The sequence below is a fragment of the Cryptomeria japonica genome, chromosome 2, assembly GCF_030272615.1.
Source record: "Cryptomeria japonica chromosome 2, Sugi_1.0, whole genome shotgun sequence".
Lineage (NCBI taxonomy): Eukaryota > Viridiplantae > Streptophyta > Pinopsida > Cupressales > Cupressaceae > Cryptomeria > Cryptomeria japonica.
This window is the reverse complement of record NC_081406.1, coordinates 541,805,457-541,833,222: the sequence shown is the minus strand read 5'-3', so window position 1 is coordinate 541,833,222 and position 27,766 is coordinate 541,805,457. Positions and strand designations below refer to the sequence as shown.

Here is a 27,766-nt window from a genome sequence, read left to right as displayed (position 1 = left end):
AAAGCCAAGCTAGGAGCCCCAAGTACCTATAGTGTGGCTTAATGAGGGTGTTAGAAATAAGCAACACCTAAATTGATGATAGGCTGGCTAAAGAGGGACTATTAGCTTAGTTGGTAGAGCACTCTAGAAGCAAATGAAAGGTATATTAGGTTTAAGTCCTAGCTAGTCCATATGAGTTCTAGCTAAGCATGTGGTATCAAAGTCGTGTTGTTTGGTATCAAAGAGTATTTTAAAAATATCTTACTTTGTCTCTATTTTTTCCCATTTCAGATTTTCTCTTCATTTCACTATTTTGATCTTCAATCATCTATCAAGTGGAGTTGCATGTGATCTATGACTAACATTAGTTCCTGACTTATTTCTCACTTGTTGCATAATCTAACATGTAACATGAAAAAAAATATCCCATGAGCATAGAAAGAGATTCTATTTCCCAAAAAAAACCACAGACTTTTGATCCAAATGTCATAGTTTACTTGAAATAAATATTTGATTGTAAAAAAATCATAGAGAGAATAGGCACCAAAGAGTTAGAGATTGAAGGCTAAGATTCCTAAGTTATTTTATTAATTCCAACAAGGATGACCTCTTTCCCATAACCCTACAAATGATTTAGGGATTTCTAAAACTTTAGCACCAAGGTTGATTTAGTTTTTGTAGAGTAGAGTTATATAGATGGGGAAATCGAATTGGGATATCCCCTAAGAGGGTAGAATCTACTGAATCCTTGCTCCCTTCCAAATCTTGTTGAATGTTAATAAAAATGTGATCTTAAGAAAGGGGGTCACCCTTATTTTTTGTTTTGTACAAACCAAATCAATAGGAGGAGACACATTCATAGTAGGAATGAGGACAAAGTAGAAACACAAATTGTTCAAGTTTCTAACTAAATGAATTTACAGAAGGCCTTGTAGATGTGAAAATACATTGACAATGTTCTTACATCCTTGATAAATTTTCTCATGCTAAAGCTAATCTGCCTTCATAGTAGTATAATTATTAGAGGCAATTTTATTTGAGTGATGATCGTTGTTGTCTTCATATAACTCTATATTTGTCTTTGAATCTTGAGTGGACATTGAAAAACCCTTGGACAAGATAGATTCATTGGGCATCATTGCTCCCAAAGTATACTTTCAATCCATTTTTACCCTTGTTGTACCACCATCTACACTTTTTCACTTTCATCATTCCCAACTAACACACTATTCTTAATCCCAACACTATGTTATCTAATACTCTTTTAAATGACAAATTGTTTAGTGATGACTATCATTGTAAAATTATAGTTAAGTAATTAGTATTAAAAATAATGAAGTAAAAATTATAATACGAGTATTTAAATATTCTAATAAATCTATCTAAAAAATGTTGAGACATATTATTTGGAGTTGTTTTATTTACTTAAAATTTATTTCATTTTCTTTTGAAACTATTTTTTTAGACCGTAGGAATGGGTGACCCCCTATAATGTGGGGTAAAAAAAATTATTGGAATTGTTGGTGCTAGTATGCCACACCCTTTGATACCACAAGAATGGTGTGAACTTGACCTCGTGACCTCTTATTTGTAATAGGATGCTTTAGCCAATTGACCCAAGAGCCCCACCCTTTGAAACTATTTCATTTAATACATATACAGAGCCATAAATTTTATGTCTTATTTATTTTAGAAATATTATGCTTATTATTATATATTAATATTTGATGTGAAAATGATTGTTAACTTTAATATAAAAGGTAAGAGTTTTTGTTAACATACTAATTCTATCACACTTCACCCCTTTTCATTGAGAATGCCTCTTGACATTACTTGTAGCATAGATACATTAAATACATTTATTTCAAAAAATGTCAAGAGATATCAATTTGAAGCTATTTTATTTATGTTAGAATTATTTTAGTTACTATATATGTAGACACATATATTATATTGCATTTACATTGTTTAAATTTTTATCGATTTATTTAAAGTTTACATTTTCACTCAATTTGCACCCATCAAATTTTTACCTATAATTAACAAATATAAAATATCTCAAATTAAGAATTTAAAATATTGTCATTCTCGACTTATAAACTTTAAAAAAATGATCAAGTTGCAATTAAATTTAGAAGATTATAAGTCTTTCCTTTTATATACATATATATTTGTTTTACATGTTATTTATTTTGGGAATATTATGTTTATCATTAAATATTAATATCCTGACATGTAAATAGTTGTCAAATTTAAAATCACGTGTAAAAGTTTTTGTTAACACATTCATACCATTACACTCCACCTCTTGTTACCATTATTGAACATCAATTATACTTTACAAACAAAAATATAATTGAATGATTATTTTGACTTAGCCTTGAAAGATTAATATTATAATTTAAAAAATAAAATATATTTATTTTCAAAATTAATTATTGATATAAAATATTAGATTCTTTTAAGGGCTCCTTTTCTTTCTCTCACATTTCATTTTAGAAGGTTCTCAATATTCCATTCCAAAGTCGCAGTTGCCTCTAAAATAAGATAGATAGTTTGGTGGGAACACCGACCTTTTTTTTTAATGCACGTGACATTTTTTATGTTCTCTTTCCAATGGCCTTCCTTGTTCATCAAATTTGTTTAGCGTTGGCCACAAAATTATTGCCCATACATAGAAGTAATCTTTTCTCCAAGTAAAAGAGATAAAATATGGCTTTTGATTGATAATCCCCTGCTTCATTTATGTTTACCGTAGAGGGGGAGAAGATCAGAGACAACATGAATAAATTACATGCTGAGATAAAGGAACGGGGTTACATAGATTAGAGTAATGCACGAATATATTTTTTATATACATACGTGTTGATTATCATGCTTTGAGGTTACTGCACATGTTAAGTCATTGTGCACATAACTTTTGTTGGTTCAACTGAACCAAATGAGTCCTCAGACTGTTCTCCTCCACCTACATTTTATAAAGAATACAATGTTTAAATAAGCATAGATGGTAGGTTTTTGAATGAAATTTTAAATAAAAATGTTGTTAAATACCTCTAAAGAAGTTAATCCAGCTAATAACTCCACACACTCTTGAAGAAGTGCTATTTCTTGTGCAACAGTTTCAGCAAGTTCTGGAAGCAATGCATCCACCTTCTCTGCCTAACGGTCATTATAAAGTTGAATTAGTAATATAAAATTTTGTGCACATATTTGTTTCGAATCTTGTATTGTTGAGAATCGTGGAAACAAAAACAAATTTCATATATTTAGTTTGGTAAATTTTTGGATTGGATTATGTAAAAAAAATTCATCATCAATATTTCAGATCAAACTCCACAATCAATCGTCATAATGAAAACAACAAAAAAAAGAAATCACTCTACAATTTTCAATGCCTCTAAACTTCATAGATTGCGAGAGAAGCATCTAATTACTTTGAGTTCAATGAAAATCTCTTTCAATACAACGAGGTTGGTAATGAAGTTTAAACAAGCAAGTCTATTAAAAATGGTTTAATATTGTGGATAGACCATAAATAATTATAAAGGAGCTAACATACTGTCTATTCTAACATAATACATACCTTTAATCATATTTATAAATTAATTGAAAATCAGAATACAACGTTACGTTATTTAAAATGTGATCACACCTGTACCAAAAACTTGGTTGCATTAGTCTGTATTCCATGCATGACATCTACAGCAAATCTGACAACTTGTTTCACAGCTTGTACATCCGCCTGCACATTCCATAAGAGCTTAGCTTGGTAGATAAGATTAGTACTTGAGTCAAAACAAATGGGGTAGGTAGGTTATATCTAAGAATGATAATAATTACCTTTGCACCTGCAACGAGAGGGACTCTTACAGTGGCTGCATCTAAGCATTCCATTGTCCTTGTTACTGCCCATTCATGCTCATCCTTCAACCCTGCCCATTCTTCCAACCGAGCAGCCTATAAATGGCACAAAATTCAGACAGATATTATTTTTTCCTGAAATTCTTTTGACCATACTATATATATATATATATGAAATATGTGCATGTTCAGTATAGGAAACATACATGAGCTGCAACCACTGTGTGCACTTTCTGTTGGTGTCTTGCCTTGTGAAAATGCACGCGCTTTATCACAACACGACTCCTCAGTTCTGAGGTTTTCAGCCATACATGGTACAGCGAGGTCTGCATGCTCAGAAGGAATCACTTGAGTTAGTCTTGCTTTCATAATATATTGTATACAGTTATATTCTTTCTTGAGTTTCTGCTTCTTTACGAGAGAAGGTCTAAAGAACCAGCACATTGATAGGAGGATTGGTAAGCTTTTGCTCTCTTACAATGGAATTCAAAGGTGTGTTGAATATATATTATGTTTTAACATAAATTAATTAATGTTTAGAGATATTTTATAATGATAGAAAGGGATGGAGAGTGCAATGAAGTGAACGTGTTAACAAAATTTATTATTTTTAATCAAAATATTAAATAAGTAACAGGTCAAACATATATATAAGTTTGAGTCAAAAAAATATTTTTTTATTTGTTAATTATAGTAAATAAATTGAATGAAAAAATAGATTATAAATAATTAAAACTAAAGATAAAAGAAGCAAACACAAATAAAATTTTAAACAATATAGACAATAACATTTGTTTCCATGTATAATAATAAATAAATTGACTCTTAAATAAATAAAATAGCTCCTAATCTACATCTTTGTCATTTTATAGATAGATGTATTAAAGATATGTATACTAGTAAGTTAACACATATTATCAAGATATTTCAAATAGTGAAGAAGGAGAGTGGGTCCCCAAGTAACATAGACATGACTACAAATATATTAGGTTATTTAAATAATCATTTTTTATGAAGGATAAGATAGATGTATTAAAGATATCCATACTAGTAAGTTAACACATATTATCAATCTATATTTCAACTAGTGAAGGAGGAGAGTAGGCCCCCACGTAAATTTGACTACAAATATATTAGGCGATTTAAATAATTATTTTTTTATGGAGGATTTCATATCGTTGATAGATCGTTTTGCTATTTGATACCGAAGCATAAGCCCGTGCTAATATCTCTTCTGCTAAGACCCAAGGACTCAAGGGTATCTATTTCACCAGAGTCGTGGGAAACATGATTTGGGCCTCATCCTCATCATTTATATAATACATAGAGGAGTTTCAACCTTAGTGAATGATGTAATCAAGAAATAGATCATCACACCCACCTGTTGTACTCAACCAATCAAACTACAAAAGATAGAGAAAGCTTTAAAAAGCACTACACTATTTTACTATATGAAACAAAAGCTTGAGTCTATGAAAGATTTTATATCATATCATCCAAACAAAAGACACTAAAAGCTTTAAAAGACACTACATTATATGATACAAAAGCACAAGTCTATAAAAGATTTTATATCATCCAAGATTTTGTTTACTATATGAAACAAAAGCAACGAGTCTATGTTGGGGCTGCGCTATTCTGGCTCCAAAATGGATCTTTCGTACAACATTTTAGCGACAGGTTAGTCAACCACAGCCATTAATTGCAAAATAGACGGTGTAAAACGCGCGACTAACACGCATATTAGTCAATCCATACTATCGTTTTGGAACCAGAATAAACGCGTCCCTATGTTAGCATCTCTCCTACCAAGAAATATCTATATTATTGATTTCACTTCAGATATGATTGAGACCTATCTCTAAAATTCAAACCTCACTAGATAGCTTAATCATGAAATATATCAACCAATCAACCACCAATTAAACTACTGAATACAACTAATTATAATCCATGAAAGCTTGAAAAACGCTAAGAGAGAATGGAATTGAAATGGAAACAACTGTACCTGAGCCGAAGCAACCTGCGTTTCTTGTGCAGCCTGTGCGCGAGCATTAACGAAGCGCCACTGCATAAATCTGTTGTGCAACATGCGCAACTGATGAAGAATTTCCTCCTGTGCAACCACCTTGCCTTTCACTCTACTCTTCCCCTTCCCCTTCCCCTTGAGCATATCCATCCCAAAGTTCAACACACTGCTCATTCGACTACCCGTTTTAGCAGGATCCCACTCTGAATGTTTCGCCACAATTCCAGGTGATTCCATTGGAGCCACAATCTCCCTTCCAGGAGACATAGCCCACGGGGAAGAAGACGACAGTGAAGACGACGACGAAGAAGAAAAAGGCTTGCTAACTTTACTGTGATTATTCCCGGGCAAATGCCCATTTTCCGACATGCGCCGGAGCCTGCTCAACGTGTCCTGCAGAAAGCGGGCCGGAACATAGCTACCCTTCATTACTTTTTTTACCACTTTTTTCCCATTCTCCGTGTCTCCATCAATACTGCCATTCCCATCAGAACTAAAAGAATTCGAATTGATATCCCCATCGATATCTTCGACCTTCACTCGTCTCACAGGCTTCTCCAAATCCACAGAATGCCGACCGGGACTGATCAAACCGGCAGCTTTGATATCATTGTTTCTGAAACTCCGTCCTGGCAAATTCAACGACGAGGATCGACCCACGCTCTTCAATCTAGTCACAGCGTCCATGCTCTTGTTCAGAGCCGGCCCAGATTTTGTGGAAGAAAGAAATCCATTGTGGATGTTCTCCTTCCATGGCTCCCCTGTTCTTCTCACTCTGTTACTGCTGTCACTGTGCAAAACATTGGAATTGGAAACTATGTCTTTTGCACTAAGAACACGATGCTCGGATTGCGGTTGGGCTTGATTCGGGACTTTCTTTCTTATGCCCAGGTGGTCGGCCAATGTGGGAGCATCGCTGTTCAGAGCAGAGGCCGGCCACAGCCCCGTCGACCCCCGCACCCGCGGACCCGCCCGCCGTTCGACCGACGGTGAACGCCCAGTACTCTCAAAACTAACGCTCTGAAAAAAAAAAAAAATTAAACACATATAAATTATTCAATTGATTTAAAAGATTTTACGAGTTTTTATCAAATTATCATGAATTGCAACAATTATCTTAATATATAGAAATCTTTAGATACATCGAAAGACTTTAAAAACTTATCGATATCAATATTCTTAAAAAGATAGAAATTGAAATATCGATAAAGATCGCAAGAGTTTCTTAGAAATCTTAGTTACATCCAAAGACTTTAGAGACTCATCATAATATTAATATTTTTATAAGAATCTAAAATTGAAATACAAATAAATTGATCTATTGATTCAAAGAGACTGCATCGCAAGAGCTCCTTAGAAATCTTATCATAATATGAATATTTTTTTAAAATATAAAATTGAAATACAAATAAATTGGATAAGAGATTTTCACAATTTATAATATCAAGATATAGCTGTTTTTGGATTCAATTGTGTACAATATTTTTGCATCAACGTTTCAGTTCACACTCCATGATCTATCATCAGGATGAAGAGAGCCAAAAAAATCATTCAAGATATTAATGATATCAGATTTCCACAATCCATAGCTTGTAATCTCACACTCTGTGGATTAGACTGTGTAGTATTTTTTTGCATCAACGTTTCAGATCACGCTCCATGATCCATCATCACGATACTAGAGAGCTAAATATTTTGGATCACACTCCGTGATCCATCATCAGGATACTAGAAACGTTTCGGATCACACTCCGTGATGATGGATCACACTAGCTCTCTAGTATCCTGATGATGGATCACGGAGTGATCCAAAACGTTGATGCAAAAAACTACTACACAGTCTTATCCAAAAAGTGTGAGATTCAAGAGATTGTTTGAGCTTCTTAGAAATCTTAAATACATTCAAAGACTTTAGAAACTTATCATAATACCAATATTCTTAAGAAATATAAAATTGAAATAGAGATAAATTGTTCTGTTGATTTGCAAGAACTTCTTATCAAATGATCAAAAATCATAACTGATAATGAATAAACTACAACGATTATCTTATTATCTCATTATACAGACTTCCAAGATACATGTAAAGACCTCTAGCAACTTATCATGCAATACTTACCCGACCATCACTTCGACCATTTGGAGAAGAACTCTCAACACTCACATTGAGCCTTCTGGTGCTCCGACTGTTTGGAGAACTCGATCTGCGCAAACTGGGCGAATCATTATTGGACGGAGATACAGAGGCGGCGGATGAAGAAATGGTGGGAAGCATGTATCTTGAGCTCACTTCCCGACTTCTGACCTTCCTTAACTGCGGCTCTTCGTCTCCTTTGCCCATCTTCGCATCACTCAGTACAGAATTCCTATGCAGCTCTCCACCCATTTTGCTCACTTCTACTTCTTATCTCTCCATTCTTCCAACTTACATAACTCCCAATTCACCATTCCCCCACGTATTCTTTCTCTCGACCCGTCGGGTGGCCGATCGCCGGGTGGATTACTCTTAAACTACGAAAAATCTCGAAGAACACAACGTCCCGCCAACCGCATCCACCAACTGAAACCGACAAATGAAGGAGAAACCCAAACCCTCGGCCGGCAAAGTCCGGCGGTTCCTTTGCGAGCGGGTCTCTTCCTCATCAGTCGGGGACTGCTGAGCAGGCCCCGTCACAAATGGTACGGCCGGCCATACGTCCCATTCTGTGTGGCCCACCTAAGGTTTTTGAACCCACCATGGCGATGAAGAAAAGATTATTGATAATATCTGTGAAAAGTGAAGGCACAACCATAATAACTATCGTATTTTGGAGGTTGCTCTGCCAGTTATGGGGGACTATCAGGTGTTCTTATTCGGGACTTGCGTTGTATTATGACATCAGGAGTCTCATTTGTGAACAGTGATGAAGTGCAAAACAAATCATTTCTAAAATCTTTGTCAACTATGTTTCGGTGGATGACTTCTCATCTAAATATATCCCTCACCCCAATTGGAAGATAATGTTGATTTTAGTAGCTTAGCATTAGATAGTGTTTGTTTGGTCTCAGATTATTATTATTATTATTTAATATCTTAGAGGAGGTGTCCCCACGATTGCGAGGGCGAGACTAGGACCCACATGAGAGATCAGTGTGCTGCATATGAGGATATTAAGGGTGAGTAAGGTGGGGCGTCAAGATATTTATTCAATCAACAGATCCATGATAAAGAAATCTAAGAACTCGACTTCCTATTCCCAGGATGTCCCTACTATTCTATGGGCTATTCTAGCAAGTTGATTAATTAACCCTACAAGATAATTTTAGGGGGAAGGGGGAAAACTAAATATGAGGATATTCAGTGTGTTGTATATAAGGATATTCGTACACAATATGAGGACAATTTGAAGGTGAGCAACCTAAATGGGCTATTTGACGAGGAAAGATTTTAGAGCTTCTTGATCAAGACCCACAACAAAAGAGCTAATAATGAAAAAAATCTGAAAATTGTTACTGATGTTGCTCTTGGTCCCATAGACCGATGATCTCGTGGACGTCATTAAAACTCATTCATTCAATGGTTTCCTCTTTACCTAAAGTTTTTTGGTTGATTATTGGAGACTTTAACATGATAAAATATACACAAGATAGAACTGGTGGCAAATACAGAATTTGGGTTATTATTATTTGAATTTTAATTTTTTTATTAGTGTGGAATTATTAGTATAAAGGTATTATTTATTGCTTTGATGCTTTCATATATAATTTTTTTTAGTATATTTGAATTACAATTAAAATCTCAATTGTTTTGTAAACTTAAAGATAGCAAGTTATTATGAAAAAGAATTAAATATGTAAAAAGAACATGCTGAAATGGAAAGATTTGATTTTTTATTTTTAATTATAATATTATCATTTTTAGTCTTAGTTTTAATGAATATAAAGGTATAGTTTACTTTCTCACTATCTTCACACATAAATTTTTGGATATGTTTAGATTATAATTGAAGTTTCAAATGTATTGTAAACATCAATATGGTAAATATGTAAAGAGAGCATGTTGAAATGGAAAGATAAGGTTTCTCAATTTTAATTACAATATTTTTATTTTTTACAATTTTAATCAATAAAAATGTATAGTGTATTTTTCTGTTGTTTTCACCCATAACATTTTAGATAGATTTAGATTATCTTGTAAATTTTAACGTAATAAATTATTATTATGAAAACAATTAAATATGTAAATGGAACATGTTGAAATGGAAAGACAAGGTTTCTTAGTTCTTAAAAAAATATAATATTGTCATTTTTAATCTTATTTTTAGTTAATATAAAGGTATAGTTTACTTCTTTAGTGTTTTCACATAACTTTTTAAATATATTTGAAATTTTAATTTCAAATGTATTGTAAATTTAAAGATAGTAAATTATATGAAAAATAAGTAAATATGTAAAGAGAGCGTGTTGAAATAGAAATATAAGGTTTTCTTAGATAATAGTCCCATTAATAGTCTTATTTTTAATTAATATAAAGGTATAGTTTACTTCTTCGTTGTTTTCACACATAATGGGTTGGATATATCTAGATTATAATTAATGTTTTAAATGTCTTGTAAACTTAAATATATTAAATTGTTTGATGTGTAGGACAAGACAATGGTGTTGGCGTGGGAGCATTTCTGTAGTGTAAAATTAAGTATATTAAATTGTTTGATGTGCAAGACCCTAGCCACACTATTTTGGCTCTTTTTGCTTGCAACTCAAAGTGAAATCGAGGGTCTTTGTTCTATAACATGCCTTGAAAGAAATGCATTTGGGTGTTTGGGTGGTTTGTAGCTATTTTCTCAGCCTTTTATTTTTCACTTCTTGTGGTTTTGGCGGTTTTGGTTTGAGTGTGGTTGTTGTGCATGCTCTCTATTTTTTCTATGTGGTGAGTAGGATCCTTTACATGGGCTTTTTTTCTACTTGGTGGGGTTTTAGCCCCATTTTATGTTTTTTTTTATGCCCTATGGGTTGGGAGTGTGATGGAGGAAGAAATGCTTCTCCAAATCCAGTAATTTCTAATTCCATGGAGATTGTAGATTCCTCTTTGCATGAAAAGGCCATAAAGAATACGATTAAGAAGACTATGGGCGAAGATTTGTCCTCAAGTAATAGTGGACCTAGGATTAAGAAAGTGAATGGTTATTTGGAGAGAAGCCAAGATCATCCCATTTTAGTGATTCCGTCGAAGACAATCTTAGAGGATGTTGCTTACTTGAGAAATCATGCTCTTATTTGCAAGTTCATGGGGCTTCATATTTCTATGCAATTTTTGGAATCTTGGGTTCGATGAATTTGGAAGCCCGAAGGTGATATGTATATATTGATAGTTGCCAACAATTACTTTCTAGTTGTTTTCTCTTGCATGGTGGATAGAAATAAGGCCTATGAAGGCATGACTTATCTTTATAATCAAGTTGGGCTCTTTATCAAGCCCTGGAATGTGGGTTTCAACTCTATCGAGGAGCTTCCCTTGAGGGTCCTTGTTTAGGTTCGCCTTTCACAGCTTTCACTTGAGCTTTGGAGGAATTATATTCTCCACTCAATTTCCCTTCTACTTCAAAAGACCATTGGTTCTACTACATAAATTGAAGATAGAAATGTAATTTCCTTTGCTTGAATCTATGTCGAAATTTATTTAAATATGCCTTTACCAAATTATGTGGAAATTTGTCTTGGATCATCTTCTTGGATTCAATAGCTGGACTATGAGACACTTCCATTTGGATGTCAAATTTGTCATGAGTGTGGGCATTTGAAAAGGAAATGACCTTGTTATAGTAGGCAAGTGAGTTAGCTAATGCTCCCTCTAACTTTGTTTTGAGGATAGATAAAGGAAAGACTATTTTTCATTATAGGCACTGCAAATAAAGAGGGCTTTATTTATGTTAAGGTTCATAGTAAGGGGAGAGGTCAGAAAAGATCTATGAAGGATAGATAGAACAATGGGACTTTTAATGGATTTGATATTTTGGATGACTTGATCTAGGAAGAGGGAATTCCAGTTGAGTTATCATTTGGTGCTAATTCATTGGGAGTGGCATTGGTAGAGGAAACAAGGGATATTAATCATAAATTGTCCTTGAAGGAACAAGTTGGGCAAATGGATATAGATTTACCTCTTATAATTCAGAAGTGTGTGAACCAAAGTGGAGCTTTGGTCTTGAAAGATGATGCAACCTTGGTAGCTATAGCCTCTCCTCAAGTGAAAGTAGTTATGGAGTTTAGGAAGAATAGTAGGGTTCTCAATCCTTGAGCCTACAGTAAAAACCACTTAAAAAGGGGCCTCCAGAGAAAAAATTGAGGATTGGGTATAAGATAGACAAGGAGAAGGTAATGTTAATTGGGAATATAGTGGAGGAATTTTGATCAATAAATACCATTGACTCTAATTTCTCCCAACCCCATAAATGATTATTTTATCTTGGAATAAGAGGGGTATGAACAACATCCCTAGACAAAAGGTTGTTCATGATTTGATTGGTTCCCATTATCTTGACATGGTCTTTATTCTTGAGAAACTAAGTTGACAGTGGAAGGTATGATAAAATATAGACCTCCTAGAATTTGGTCTTGTGACTATTGTTAGTGTATTGGAGCCCATGGTAGTTTAGGCAGTGTGGCTTGATTTTGGGATCCAACGAAGGTTGCTTCTCTATGGTGGATTTCGAGTCACCCAGATTCTATCTCCATGATGGCCTCTAGTTTGGAGTCGGGCGAAATCTACATTTTCACTAATATTTATGCTCCTATTGATCTCTTGGACAAGATGCAACTTTGAGATCACATGTCCCCTTTCTTCATTGGATTATGGTTGGTGATTTAAATGCAATTCATAGTTTGGAGGAAAAAAAAGGAGGCTTAGTTAGGATTGATCATTCTACTAACCTCCTCAATGATAATATTGATCTTTTAAATATTATTGATGTGAAGCCAAATAATGACATCTTTACTTGGAACAATGGGAGAAATGGGGTTGATGCAATTTTGGAGAGGCTTGATAGATTTATTGTCTCTTTCTTTTAGATGGGAGATTGATGGACTACCAACTCAAAGATTTTATATTGGAGAGGATCTGATCATTGGCCATTTAAGCTCTTATCAATTTATTTTAAAGATTCAAAGAGCTCTTTTTTTAAGTTTGAACTTATGTGGTTATAGGATTTTTCTCTCAAAGATCTTATGGTTGATTAGTGGTATGAAGGGAAGCTCGCTCATGGAAGGGCTTTGTACTCTTTTGTCAAAAGATTGCAATATGTGAAATATAAACTCAAGATACAAAATAAGAAATGCTTTGGAAACCTTCACTTCAATAAAATTTTAGCTCAAGTTTGTTTAGACACTATCACTAGTAAGATTTGAGATTTGGGTCTTACCTTGGATTTGATTGGAGAGGAGGCTTTGACTATTAGGGAGTTGGAGGAATGGGAACTTCGTCAATATATTTTCTCAAAACAAAAATTTTGTATTGATTGGCTTCAAGAAGGATATAGGAATATTTTATTTTTTCATGATTTTGTCAAGGCTAGGAAAGTGGCAATCTCATTACTTCTCTCGAGATAGTGGAAAGTGTTCAACTTACCTCATTGGGAGAAATTTTTCTTAGGAGGCCTCTCAATATTTCTTTGGTTTGTTTATAGAGGACTCTCCCCTTGTATGTGAAGATGATATCTCTATTTTGACTTGCATCCCCTTTGTAGTTTCAATTAGATGAATAACACTCTCATCTGGGTAAGTGCACCAAGATGGTGAACATAAAAGTGGCCACATGCAAAAAAAAATTAAAAAAATTCATAACCCATGCGTGTTCTATGAAATTCAAAAATGTGCTAGGCTTGGTAGCCAAAAATAATATAAAAAACAAAAAGTCCCTCAAAACGCGTATGGGTTATGCAAACCTAATGGGAACGTTCACAATTTCTCATAACCCGTACGGGTTATGCAAACCTAATGGGAACATTCACAATTTATCATAATCCGTATGGGTTATGCAAAACTAGAATTTTTGGCCTTAGTTCTGCATAACCCGTACCCGTATAGGTTATGTAGAACTAGGAACCAAAGAGGAAGTGGAGAGAGAGAGAGAGAGAGAGAGAGAGAGAGAGAGAGAGAGAGAGAGAGAGAGAGAGAGAGAGAGAGAGAGAGAGAGGGGGTAAGAGAGAGAATAGGGGATAGGAAGAGAGGGAGAGAGAGAGGGGGAGAGAGAGAGAGAGAGAGAGAGAGAGAGAGAGAGAGAGAGAGAGAGAGAGAGAGAGAGAGATGAGGTAAAGAGGGTGAGAGACTCGGCAAAGAGAGAAGTGTGAGGGGGAGAGAGATGAGATAGAACTCAAGGAGGATAATTAGGGCTCAAAATAGACAAAGACAGTGATGGGAGAAGGAAGACGAGAGAGAGAGGAAAACAAGAGAGACATGCATGTATACAAACACACACACACACACACACACACACACACACACACACACACACACACACACATACACACACACACACATATATATATATATATATATATATATATATATATATATATATATATATATATATATATATATATATATATATATATATATATATATATATATATATCACATATTATATATGTATGTCTATACATATGTGTAGTAAATGATAAGTTTACAAGCATACATTTTGATGTCTTCATAACCCATACGGGTTTTGTGAAACTCAAAATGATGGTTTTAGTTCTACATAACTCGTATCGGTTATGTAGAACTATGAATGGTATTTTTTGTTTTTCAAAACCCGAGCAAGTTATCTTGCACATCAGAACCCGTGCGGGTTTTGACTTGGTAAGAAGGTTGGAAAACGACCCTAAGGCTTGCAAGCCCATTTTCCCTCCATTTTTGTCCCTTTACACATTTTTTCATCTTCCAACATGATTTCTCGACTTCATCGTCATTAGGTTTACAAATGATCAAGCGAGTATCTCTGAAATTACCACCATAATCTCACACATCTTCTCATCTTTCTGACCATATAATTTTTTCTATTTTTGGACAACATTAGCATAGTACACTTTAATTTTCTTTACTAGTGCCTTGGCAGTCCTCACAGACATGTGTCTACCATTTTTTTAATAACTTTTGATATACTTGACCAAATTTAAAATAAATTACATAATTGTTCTAAACTAGATCATATACACTTTTATAAAAAGAAGTTTGATTTTTTTATTATTTTGATGCAATTTATGCCCAACGCACGAACATGTACCAAATTTTTCAGGATGCGGTCACTTCAAAAAATCATAAAAAAAAATGCAACGTAAAATTACAAAAAAATACACAACTTCTAGTTCTCACTCTTACATATCATCCTACCAAAGGGTTTTGCAAAATACTAAATCTAACTATATATTTTGTGTAGCGCACGAAAACAACTATGTTATGTTTTTTCTGAAAAAATTAGGGACAATTTTTCGTGCGTGAGAGGTTTGACCCTCTTAATATTATCCAATATTAAAAAAATTTAGTAGTGTAAAAACTAGATTTAGAGTACTACAATTCTTATTCTTTTCTCAACTCCTAGTTTTGAGTGCATGACCTTCAAATATCTCTTTGAAGTTCAAGTTTACCTGTTTTTAGAAAAAGAAAAAAAGTGACCACTAATACCCCCCTTTTTGTTCACCATCTTGGTGCACTTACCCATCTATCCCATCTCATTGTAGGAGTTAGAAGATGTTGTGTTTCATATGAATAAAGGTAAATCCCCAGGTCTTGATGGTTTTCCTATTGATATATTTTATGAGTTCTAAAAAATTATCAAACCTGACCTTATGGAGGTGGTTCAGGGGTCACAAAGAAATAAACAAATATTAGGAGTTGTGAATTCCACTTTTCAAGATCTTATTCCTAAGAAGAAGGTGTGCCCAAGTTGGATCAGTTCAAACCCATTTCTCTATGTAACTTGGTTTACAAAATTATCACTAAATTAATTGTAGAAAGACTTAAGTTGTGCCTCAAAGCTTTGATTTTGGATGAGCAGGGCACTTTTGTTGCTAGCAAACAAATTTTGGATGGGATAGTGATCATGACAGATGCCATTCATTCTATGGCAACCTCTGCGAAGGCGGCCATGTTCATCAAACTTGACATGGCAAAGGCTTATGATGGAGTTAAATGAACTTGCTTACACAAAAATCTTCTAGCATTTGGGTTTGGTGGTGAATGGGTGAATTGGATCACGAGTAGTGTTTCCTCTTCCTCATTCTCTATTCTTATTAATGGCGAACCTTCTGATTTTTTCAGTTCTTCTAAGAGCCTTAGGAAAGGGCACTCTCTTTCTTCTTGCTTGTTTATCATAATGGTCGAGGGGCTTGGTAGATTTATCAAATCCCATGTTAGACATGGTCTGATTCAAGGTTGGAGTTGGTACAATAGTTTGCCTCCTTATTCTCACTTTTAGTTTGTTGATGATACTGCTTTCATGGGCATGGCTAGAATCGATGAAGCTATTAATTTTAGGAGAACTTTGGATACTTACTTGGCTACTTTAGGGAAAAATATTAATGAGGCTAAATCTTCTATCTTCTTTAATACGCCTTGTATGATTGAGAGTAGGATTGTTCTAATCCTTAGATTTCAAACCGGTCCCCTTCCTTTGATTTATCTTGGATTCCCCCTTGATCTGGGATCTCAACACATAGATTTTGGGTAGGAGATTTTGGACAAGTTTGCAAAAAGGTAAGCCATTGGACTTAAATATGGCTTTTGTTTGTTGGAAGGGTTACCCTTTTGAATTCGTTGTGTAGGCTCTTCATATTTATAAATTTTTATGTAGGTTGCTCCATTTAGCTTTGTTAAAAGTTTGATTTTATCTCTCATCAATTCCTATAGTCTGGTAGTTTTCTATCTTCGAAATGGGACTTGGGTAGATGGGATTCAATTTGTAGGCTAAAGCAAGAGGGTGGCTTTGGGCTCTAACCCGCTGGTTTGATTGGTCAGGTTTTATTTGCTAAGATATAATAGCAATGGTATGCTTGTTAGGATTAGGATAGGGCTTGTATTCTTACACATAAGTATCTTCGAGGAGAAAACAACTTGGATGTGCCTCATTGAAGCTTGTTGGGGAAGGGCTCCATTATTTGGTACACTCTCAAAAAAGGATCAAAGCTCATCAAGGAGGGTCTCTTTTAAATTTTTAATAACGTTTTGAGGCTCTTTTTTGGCATGATTATTGGGATGGTCATTTCTTGATTATTGCTCAATTTTCCTCATCTGTATCCCCTTTGTAACTTTTTTGTTGAATCTTGTTGGACTAAAGTAGAGGATTTCAAGGTTCTTAAGATTATGGATCAGATGGAGGTCACTTGCATGGTATTGTGGAGGATTATCAAGAGTTGGCTAGGATTGTGGCTGGTAAACTCTATAGTTCCTTTAAGGGGAAGGATACTTTAGCTTGGAGTCTTTGATCCGAAGGGAAAAAAATTTGTTGCCTCAAGTTCTCTGGAGTTGGATAGGCAATTGTATGGTCAAGTTGATTTATGTTGGTGGAAGCAAGTGTGGAATAAATTCTCTTGGCCTAAATGCAACTTTTTTATATGGTTGGTGGCTTGAAATAACTGCCTTGCCTAGAAGAATTTGTGTAAGAAAGGTTTTTAGGGCCCTTCCATTTGTGTTCTATGTAATAATAGTGAGGAATGTATTTTACATATCTTCTTTTAGTGTCCCTACTCTAGGGAGATTTGTCACCTTTGGTGGGAGGCGTTGAATCATGCTTGTATCCATGCCACTTCCTTTGTTGAATGTTGGAAAAGTTTGGGTCGACCTCCAACAAAGACCTTTTTTTTTAGGTTGCTTGGTTTATCAACTCCACTTTCATAATTTGGAATCTTTGGCTGGAAAGAAATTGAAGGATCTTTCAGGATTTAAAAATGGTGGTCATTCGAGAAGTTGTCAGCATGCTTCAAGAGACTATTTCAACAAAATGTGACCTTTTTGTGACTATGAATTTTAATGATTTGGTTGTTATAACGAAATTGAATTATCTTAGCCATGGGCTGGGTTTCTCTATGGGTAGAAGATAAAGGCAATCCAAACAAAAAAAAATCATAGAGAGGGTTGGTGGCTTCTTCCTCTTGAGAGAGTTTTGAAAATTAACACTATTGGTTATGCTAGGGGGAATCCTGGGCATGTGGGAATAGATGGTATTGGTCAAGATAGAGATAGAGTTGTTGTTTTCTTTTTCTCTATTTATAAGGGTAAGCACTCTAATAGTCTTATGGTGGCTCTTTCTATTCTTCATGCAATTGAGAGAGGGTGTTCCCTTGCTCGGGAGAGGATTATTTTTTAATCTGACTCTTAGATTGTGGTTGATATGTTGAAGGAGCAATGATTAGATGGAGCTAATTGGCATTTAGCTTCGGTGGATAAGCAGATTCTAAATCTATGTTCTTTGGATCATTTTTTTTTTCATGGCATGAATGGAATGGAGTGACAAATTGTCTAGCTAAATAGGCTTTTGAAAACCTGGATGGATGGTAGGTGGATGATTGGAGGCTTTTGCTCTCAAAGTACTTAGAGACTTTGGACAAGTTAATTATGGAGGATATGGCTGTGTAGTTCTTCTTTTTGTAAGGTTAATTTTGGAACTTCTTCATGTTGTTTTCTTTTGTCCCTGGTTAGGCCTATGACATTTTGCTTTGCACTCTTTGGTTTGATCTGAATAAATTTTTACCACTTTTTCAAAAAAAATAAAAAATAAAATATATAGTAAATTATTATTAAAAATATTAAATATATAAAGAAATTATGTCAAAATGGAAAGACAAGGTTTCTTAATTTTAATTATAATACTTGCATGTATTGTAAATGTAGATAGTAAATTATTATGAAAAAAAATTGAACATGTAACTTAGAGTAGTTTGTTGAAATGGAAAGATAAGGTTTCACAATTTAATTATAGGATTCATTTGTAGTGTCTTCAAAATTTAATCTTTCATGAAATTTCTTTGTAAGAGCTTAATTGGTAAGGATGGTGGCTTGCTGCTTGATTATGGCATCCACCAATGTTCAAATCTCCTAGTGATACAATTAGGCCAAGTTTGAGCCCTAGACAACTTCAACAAATCAAAACCCTACTCATGATAGCTTTTAGCTAAGAGATGACTTATAGTTTACATGTATGTACTTCATAACGTTGTAATCCCCTATATAAATATAGAGATGCCAATATCTTTGTAATATAGATATTATGATCAAAATTTTTAAAAATATGTATAAATATTTTAGACTTTTTTTGACAAGCTAAAAATACATGGAATTTATTGAGTATACTAGCTTAGAATTAAGTGTCACTAATTCAAGAAAATATTTTTGAGCTAGGATGATGAGTTTTTCATGTGTTTGTTCTAAATTTCATATTAGTATTAGATTCACCATGGTTTTTAAAACTTGTTAATGATCTAGTTTATGTGACCCTATTTCCTAATTTTTGTTTAGGAGCCTTATAAAATAAATTTAACTTACATTGACGAATGATCATTTTATTAAATTGAAGACAATTCTAACTTCATTCTTGAGGTATGCATTCTTCTTGCCAAATTAGATATAAAAAATATTCTACCTTGTTTTTCTTTTTGCTGGATATGATTTTTTAGTGTTTAGTATAAAGATATAATAATTTTAAAATTATAAATTTAATATTTTATGTATATATTAATAGTTTTTAAAATTATATATATATATAACTCCTATAACACCTTCTTATTTTCTTTATAGAGAGCAAGGGTTTACCTATTTTAAATTATTTAATTATTTTGTTGTCTTATTTTCTTACAAATAAACATGAAGGTATAAGTTTAAAATAGAATGAAAACCATTTGTTTTATATTCTTTTTTCAAGCTAAGTAAGAAAGTTTCTTGATAGCATTATAAAACATGACCAATATGTTAATAGATTATATGATATGATATTGTTGGTTAGGATTCTTATGACTGTTCAATAAAATAAATCATATCTTATGGTTCCTTTCAAACAGTTTATCAAAACATCTAGTATTGTATAAGATTAGAGAACCCAATTAAAGGTTGTCTATTTAAGAAGGTTGTAAAAATAATACACATACCATAGAAACATAAAGATAAAATAATAAAAATGAATGATGTACAGTTACGGGTAAAGTATCTAATTTAGATTTATTCAATCACAAATCCTTACATAAATCACACATAATATACTATTAATATATATTAAATAAGCTTGCATAATAAAAATAAAATAAATAAATTCTTTCCTAAATGGCTTATAATGAGAAAAAAAACCTAAATATCAAATTATAATGAATTACAAGCACAAACAAGGGTTTGAAGCCCTTCTTAAAACATTGCCTCTTGGGCTAATTTGTAATAACATAACATTTGAATCTTTTAAATTTGGTTTTCTTTGCTAGAACATTCCCTTCACTATAATAAATTGATGATCTTTTATAATGAACAAGGATGAAGTATCTTGGCACTAAAAAAAAACATGCTACATTACCCTCTATTCTCGTGATAAGGATCATGGGTCCAATATTAAGTGGATTCTCTTTTGATTGCTTCTTGGAACTTAATCTAGAAGACATGTGGATGATCACTTTTTTGATTAAGTGCAAAGGCAAGCTACTAATGTAATATAGTGAGGAGTTGTTGGCAAGTGACACTACTTTGATAATCAGATGCTGTCATTGATGGCAACTTGAGTCAAATATCCAATCCGCAATTCATAATTCATTCATACTAGAAGATTGATTGAGGTCCGGTGAGAAGAACAGGACATCCGACAGAGTGTACATTGTTTTGGTTGGCGGTTAAGTTGTGTTGATTATTTGGTCTTGCAGATCTTAGAGATGCATTGTGGACATGTAATATGCCTTATTCTAGGTTTATGGCCTTCGGTGTTGAGTATTGAGTTAGTTGGAGGATCTAATAGACAAGTTTTTTAGTAGAACGGGTTTTATCATCAATAACATGTGGAGATTTGTTGTGTGGGTCGTGTGGAGTGATTTTGGTGGTTGTTTGTGTGTTTGAGGACATGTGGGAAGCGTGTGGACAATTTGTTTTGGTCCACATGATTGTTTTGGATTGGATTGGGCCGATTTGGGTAACCCGTTTCATTTGCATGTTATGTGTTTTTGGGCCGACATGATGAAGACCTAAATTGTTGATGCAGATATATTAGATGAATTGATTTGATCATTTTTCTATCAATGATTATGTGTGATGTTTGTATGGGAGATTGTGCGTAGTTTCACATGTGCAAGTGAAAGATTTGAGCTTTGGAATACAACAGACTATAAAAAAAAGAGCAGTGTTGTGGAACAAAGTATTTTGTGCTTAACCAGAACTATTTTTGGCATTTGCAGATGTTGTTTATCAATTCAAACATTCCAATTATTATCTACAATCATTTGTAAGGTAGTGAGCCTTCCAGGGTTGTAGCCATTATTGTAATTTAAGTAGTGAACTCTAGGAAGTGTGCTTGAATGCATGTGCATTCCCTTCGTGTAATATTATTATACTTCTAACAAGTTATATTAATATTGTGGGTCTCAATCCCATCGTGATTTTTCCCTTAACTGAGTTTCCATGTAAAAATCCTGACCTATTATGGTGTTGTGGTTATTTACTTTTTGTTTTTGCACTCTACTTTTATTCATTTGCATTAAGTGGTGTAAGAGACATATTAAGAACGTTAAAAATTACATAACACTGATTCACTCCCCCTCTTAATTTTCCTTGATTCCAACAATTAGTATTAGAGCCTAGTTCCTCAGAAGAAGCCTAACAACTTGACGAGGATTTGGGAAAGCGAGTCAATGGATTTCGCTAGTCTGAAGCAGCAACTTGTTGTAACACTTGAGGATCTTGATCAAGATGAAGCTGAGGTCTGACAAGTAAAAGAAAACCTTAAGGATGCTGAGAACTTCATTGAATAATTGAAAGATCAATTGAACAAGTCAAGGGAGAAAAGAAAGGAACTTGTTGATAACCTGAAAGAGAAAGAAAGTCAAATCATTGGTGGAGAAGCTTTGAAGGAAAAGATAGAAGAATGTGAAAAGTTTGCTAGAGCCAATATAGTCTAGAAGAATGAGATGGAGTCTAAAGCAAGGGAAAACCAATGCAAGGTTAAATGGTTAGTTTAAACCCAAATAAACATAAAAATCCAAATAAAGTATAAAACAAGATTATTATACTTTGCAAGAGAGAGTTCTCTCTTGTTCCTCCGATTGAGCTATTGGTGAAGCCAATGATGCACCCCTCCTTAACTTGTTTGGATTAGCTCCTTGATTAGGATGTGGATTTCTCTCCACACAACAAGATTGGTTGGATTTAGATCGGATTTGACTGATGATGGATATGGATTATATGAGACAAGATTTGGGAATTATGATGGCGTGATGGATGATTTTGGATTCCAAATTAACAACATAAGATTAGATGAGAAGTGGATCAAAGGATGAAATGGACAGTATAAGAATATATGAAAAGTGGATGATTTGTGAGGAGAGGAGACTCCAATTTATAGATTGGAGGAGGCCAAAATGAAGGGCCGAGATTGATTTTGGGATGAAGGGTTGAGATCGATTTGAGAGGGAGCACATGGATTGAGAGGACAAGGTGTGGGATTCAAGAGATATGCCATAAAGACATTTCTTGTCCCCACACCTCTCAAGATTCATGGGGATGATCTCCCAAGAACATTGGGAAGAGAAAATGGAATATAAAATTCCTTGGGGGGAGGGAGGAGGAATTAAAAATTCCAAAATAAGAGGATGTGTGGGAAGACTAAATGGATAAAGGAATTAAAAATTCCTTGAGAAGAGGATGCATGGGGAGATTCAAAGAATTTGAATTTCTTTGAAAGGATCAAGGTGATTAGGGATGTGCAAATGATTAAGGAGATTGATTAGGTGGGTTAATGAGTGATTAGAGAGCAAGTGGGAAAGTTAGGAGGATGTGACATGAGGAGAGAGAATGAGTGGAGGAATATGAAATTAAGGAATAATGATAAGTATGATTCTAGAAGAATTAATTAGGCTAAGTGGAGATTAGGGAAAGTGATTTGTAGGAATCACTTTAGTTAGGTTAATTAATTGATCTATTAATTAACTAAGTGGGTTTTAGAAGAAATAATGGTTGAGGTGACTTTGGAAGAATGGGGAAATAATTAATTTATTGATAAATTAATTATTAGACTATAGTGATCAGATTGATTAAATTTTATTTAATTAACCTTAGAAGAAGGGAATTAACACAATTAAACTAGTTAATTATGTTGATACGCTTGAATTAATTAAATATTAATTAAATTAATTTTAGGTGTCTACAAAGTCTCTAGTGATGAAATTGACAAAGGAGATTGAAGAAAGGAAGAAGAATGAGGAGAAGCTTGCTCAGTCCCTGAAAGACAAATCTGAAGATTGTTATAGACTTGAGAATGAGAATGGACAACTGAAGCTTGACCTGCAAGACTCCAAACAACATGATGAAGATATTGAAAGGTAGATTATTCTTATTAGATATGATCTTGATGTTGCAAATGAGTATAAGGAGAAGTTTCAGGTCATCTCAACCAAGCTAGATGAAATGCTTGCAAGCCAGAAGAATCCCAATGACACTCAAGGTCTTGGATTTGAGAAGGGTGAAAGCTCCAAATCAACACAACAGAAGAACAATTGAATAAGGCCTTCGGTAAGGCAACCTAATTCTCATAAGTTCAATGGTAACTACTTTGTTTACAATAAATTTGGTCATATGACTAGTCAAAGCAAAAATGGGATGATCAATAATGGTCCATCTTTTATCGGTCAATGTTTCAAATGCAATAATTATGGTCATAAGGAAAATGTATGCGCAAGTGTGATGAATAACTTTCTGAATAGAAGAAATGTCAGATGTTATGCATGTGGTATGTTTGGACATGTTGCTAATAAGTACAGATCAAGAAGAAACTAGACAAATATCAGACCTATGCAAGGAAATGTTGTTTATTATGCTTGCAACAAATTTGGTCATGTTGCTAAATATTGCAGAAGCAGAATGTGAATACGAGAGGTCCAAAAGACAAGAACAAGAATGTGAAGCCATATGAGAATGGTAAAGAAAAAGTTGAAAAGATTAGAGATCAGATGAAGAAGGCATGGGTCAAGAAGAGTGATTCAAAGAGGAAATGGGTCCACACCTAACTCCGGTGTTGGAACCTCATCGGGTAACTAAGTTGAGGCATCCAACCTTGGGGGAAGCTATCATGAAAATATTTCAAACCCCTTGTTTGAGATCTATTCCTGATTCCGACAGGTTGTATAAGTGTATGTGATGATCTCAGATGTTTATGATGGATTTACTGAAGAGTCCGAGCAGATTAGAACATCTGCAAAAGTTTTTTGTGTAATGTAGTGTATTTTGGAAGGTGTTAGGGTTGATGATGATGCAAGAGATAAGGATAGACTAGGTAAAGATGAAACAAACAAAGTAGATGGAGGAAAGGACAACGTTGAGAATCCTTCGATTCTTGAGAAGAATGCAGAAAAGGAAAAGGTGGAGTTTAAGGTTGTAGTTAAGAGTGAGGCAAAAGACACTGCAAAGATAGTGAAGGGAAAGCAAGTCATTGATGATCCAAAGCTTATTCAAGGTCCGATTAACCTTGCTTCTTTGTCTCCAATACAAAAGCTTCAACTTGCATCATTTGCACAAGAGAAATCCAGTGAGGATCTTCTGAAGTCTTATACAGAGGATAGTATGTTGCTAACCCTGACATTTTTGAAAAGTTGATGCCCTAATTACAAAAGGATATTTTAGACACTCCATCCGAGAAATTAAAAAGTTTGATCAATTATGTAGATACACATTTTAAGTCTTTTGAAAATTCTGCTGAGGAGAAGATCCAAAATGAATTCAATGCAAAGAGGCTCCAAAATTTGAAAAAGATGATTGCCAAAGACAAAATCACTTTAGATGCCCATGGGAAGAGCTTGAAGGATGCATTGTCCAAAGGTGGGAAGTTATACAAATTATTCTTATCTCAATCAAAGTTCATTGTGGGCATTGAGAAGAAGTCTAAGGTGCATACAGATGAGCTTGAACACATATCTTGGTTAGTTTGTCCTCTGTCAGTATCTTTAAGCAGTCATGAAAATCAGGTAATATCATTACTTGAGTAAATTAGAAGTCTAATCCATGACCGGGAGAGGATAATTGGCAGAGTTGGAAAGATTAGGAGTCTCATTAGTCCTAAGCAGGACATTATGCTTAGTGCTCTCAAGGATTCTCAAGATGCTCTAGAAAATAATGATCTAACAGACCTAAAGACAACAAAATCCCAAGCTTATCTTTACAGTGGTTAGATAACAGTTTTGGAGAGCTTAAAGAAGGGCTAGGATAGCCACTTGGACAGATTGAATAATTCTTATGTAGCCATCTTCAATTTTTTGTGTGTATATGGACCATGTGTACATATGTAAATAATATTCCAGGCTTAAATTTTTGGTTTCCAAAACCCTACCTTTGCCATTGATGTCAAAGGGGGAGTAGATAAGTGAAAAATGTTGATCTTAGGGATAGTTGTTTATTTTTGCAGTCTGGTAGTCAGATTTTTGGTTGCAGTGTATATATTTTGGTTTTGGTTTGATTCTTAGTCATTTTTCACTAAGTGTTGCCATCAATGAAAAAGGGGGAGATTGTTGGCAAGAGGCATTGCTTTGATGATCAAATGTTGTCATTGATGGCAACTTGAGTCAGATATCCAATCAATAGTTCATAATTTATTCATACTGGAAGATTGATTGAGGTCTAGTGAGAAGAACAAGGCATCCAACAGAGTGTACAATGTTTTGGTTGGCAGTTCAGTTGTGTTGAGTATTTGGTCTTGTGGATCTTAGAGATGCATTGTGGATGTGTAATATGCCTTATTTTAGGTTTATGGCCTTCGATGTTAAGTATTGAGTGAGTTGGAGGATCTGTTAGATAGGTTTTTGAGTAGAATAGGTTTCATCACCAGTGACGTGTGGAGATTCATTGTGCGGATCATGCAGAGTGATTTTGGTGATTGTTTGCATGTTCGAGGTTAGTAAGCCAACATGTGGGAAGCATGCAAAAAATTTCTTTTGGTTTGCATAATTTTTTTGGATCAGATTGAGCCGACTTGGGTAACACATTTCATTTACGTGTTATGTGTTTTTGTACTGACATGATGATGACCTAAATTGTTGATGCAGATATATTAAACCAATTTATTTGATAATTTTTTATATGAGTGATTATGTGTGATGTGTGTATGGGCGATTATGCACAGTTTCACATGTGCAAGTGAAAGATTTGAGCTCCAGAATACACCAGAATATCTGAACAGAGTAGTGTTGTAGAACAAAGTATTTTGTGCTTAATCAATACTGTTTTTGACATTTGTAGATGTTGTTTATTAGTTTAGACATTCCAAAATAATTAATAATCATTTGTAAGGCAGTGAGCCTTTCGGGGTTGTAGCCCTTATTATAATTTGAGCAGTGAGCTCTAGGCAGTGTGCCTGAATGCATGCGTATTCCCCTCATGTATTATTATTATACTTCTAACAAGGTATATTAATATTGTAGGTCTCAATCCCACTGTGGTTTTTCCCTCAACCGAGTTTCAACATAAAAATCATAGTGTTATGGTGTTGTGGTTATTTTCTTTGTGTTTTTGCACTCTACTTTTATTCATTTGCATTAGGTGGTTTAAGAGACAGATTAAGAATGTTAAAAATTGCAGAACACTGATTCACCCCCCTCCCCCACCCCCCCTCTCTGAGTGTTCCTTGATTCCAACAAGGAGAAACATAATAGGGAGACAAATTGCTAATGCACTACTTCCAAATCTGGATCAAGAAAAAGCATGAGATTTGGTGTGATATGGATACGAGCTCTATCACATAAATCTTGGATAAATTATTTTAAAGCTTTATAATAAAAAAAAGAATGAGAATAGTTGTGATGAAAGAGGAAATACACACTATCATAGTTGTTCTTATAATTATTGACACATCTTACAAAAGGAAACTTATATTTTTATCATATTTGAGTCTCCAAAATATTTTTTTTGCTAGCTTTTCTTGATTGTCTACATAGGTAGGTCTTGTCCCTTGAGTGATAGAAGGGTAAGGTTTTGGTAAAAGAACTGATAAAGGAGGGGAAGGACTTTCATTATGGAATTCTTTGTAATTTTTTGTGTAAAGACATGTTGAAGGGCCAAAGGGATGAATGGATGAGGAAGGAATATCCTTTGTAAGAAGACTCTCATTTATATAATTAATATTCATGTCCACTTTGCTAGGATGTGAAGATGTATTCACATCGTCTAAAGCTTCAAATTTGCTCAATGTTATGTTAGGAGATGGGCCATAAATAAAATGCATAACATCATCTTGTCTCAAAATATATTGGTGCTTAAGATAATCTCATGGAGAATAAGGAGGATCTGGAGTGAAAGATGTACTAAGATTAATATGTTTACCTTGTAACTCTTGCACCAAAGTGCCTTTGTGAGAAGAATATTCAATACTACGCTTCAATGTTGCATCTCATTTGAGAAATCATGAATTGGAGTATTAATTATTTCCTCATGAATAAAATATGCCCTAGGAGAGGTACAAGTATGATTCATTTCAACATTCTCTAAGATTAGCAAGGGCTCCATTTGAAATATCTACAAAAGTTTTTATTAAATCTAAATATTCCATTTAAAAATTATTTCAAAATATCATCATATAGAAACCTGAAATATGTATGAAAACTTTGAGACATGAATTGAATGTAGGAAACATATTTGAAACCCTCACAATGCAATAAATTAAAGTTGTATAAATGAATGCAAGCAACATGAAGTGAAATAAGCTAT

At 34.1% G+C, this 27,766-nt stretch overlaps 1 protein-coding gene across 1 annotated transcript; it reads right to left on the bottom strand.

The window, feature by feature from the left end:
• Nucleotides 1-2,676: 2,676 nt before the first annotated feature.
• LOC131066781 (QWRF motif-containing protein 7) lies at nucleotides 2,677-8,349 on the bottom strand. Its single transcript, XM_058001622.2, has 7 exons — nucleotides 7,992-8,349; nucleotides 5,852-6,892; nucleotides 4,050-4,169; nucleotides 3,823-3,939; nucleotides 3,635-3,724; nucleotides 3,034-3,141; nucleotides 2,677-2,947 (listed from the first exon to the last, which is right to left on the bottom strand). Exons 1-7 carry the CDS (start codon nucleotides 8,256-8,258, stop codon nucleotides 2,882-2,884), a joined length of 1,809 nt encoding a protein of 602 aa, XP_057857605.2. The 5' UTR covers nucleotides 8,259-8,349; the 3' UTR covers nucleotides 2,677-2,881.
• Between the last annotated feature and the right edge of the window lie 19,417 nt (nucleotides 8,350-27,766).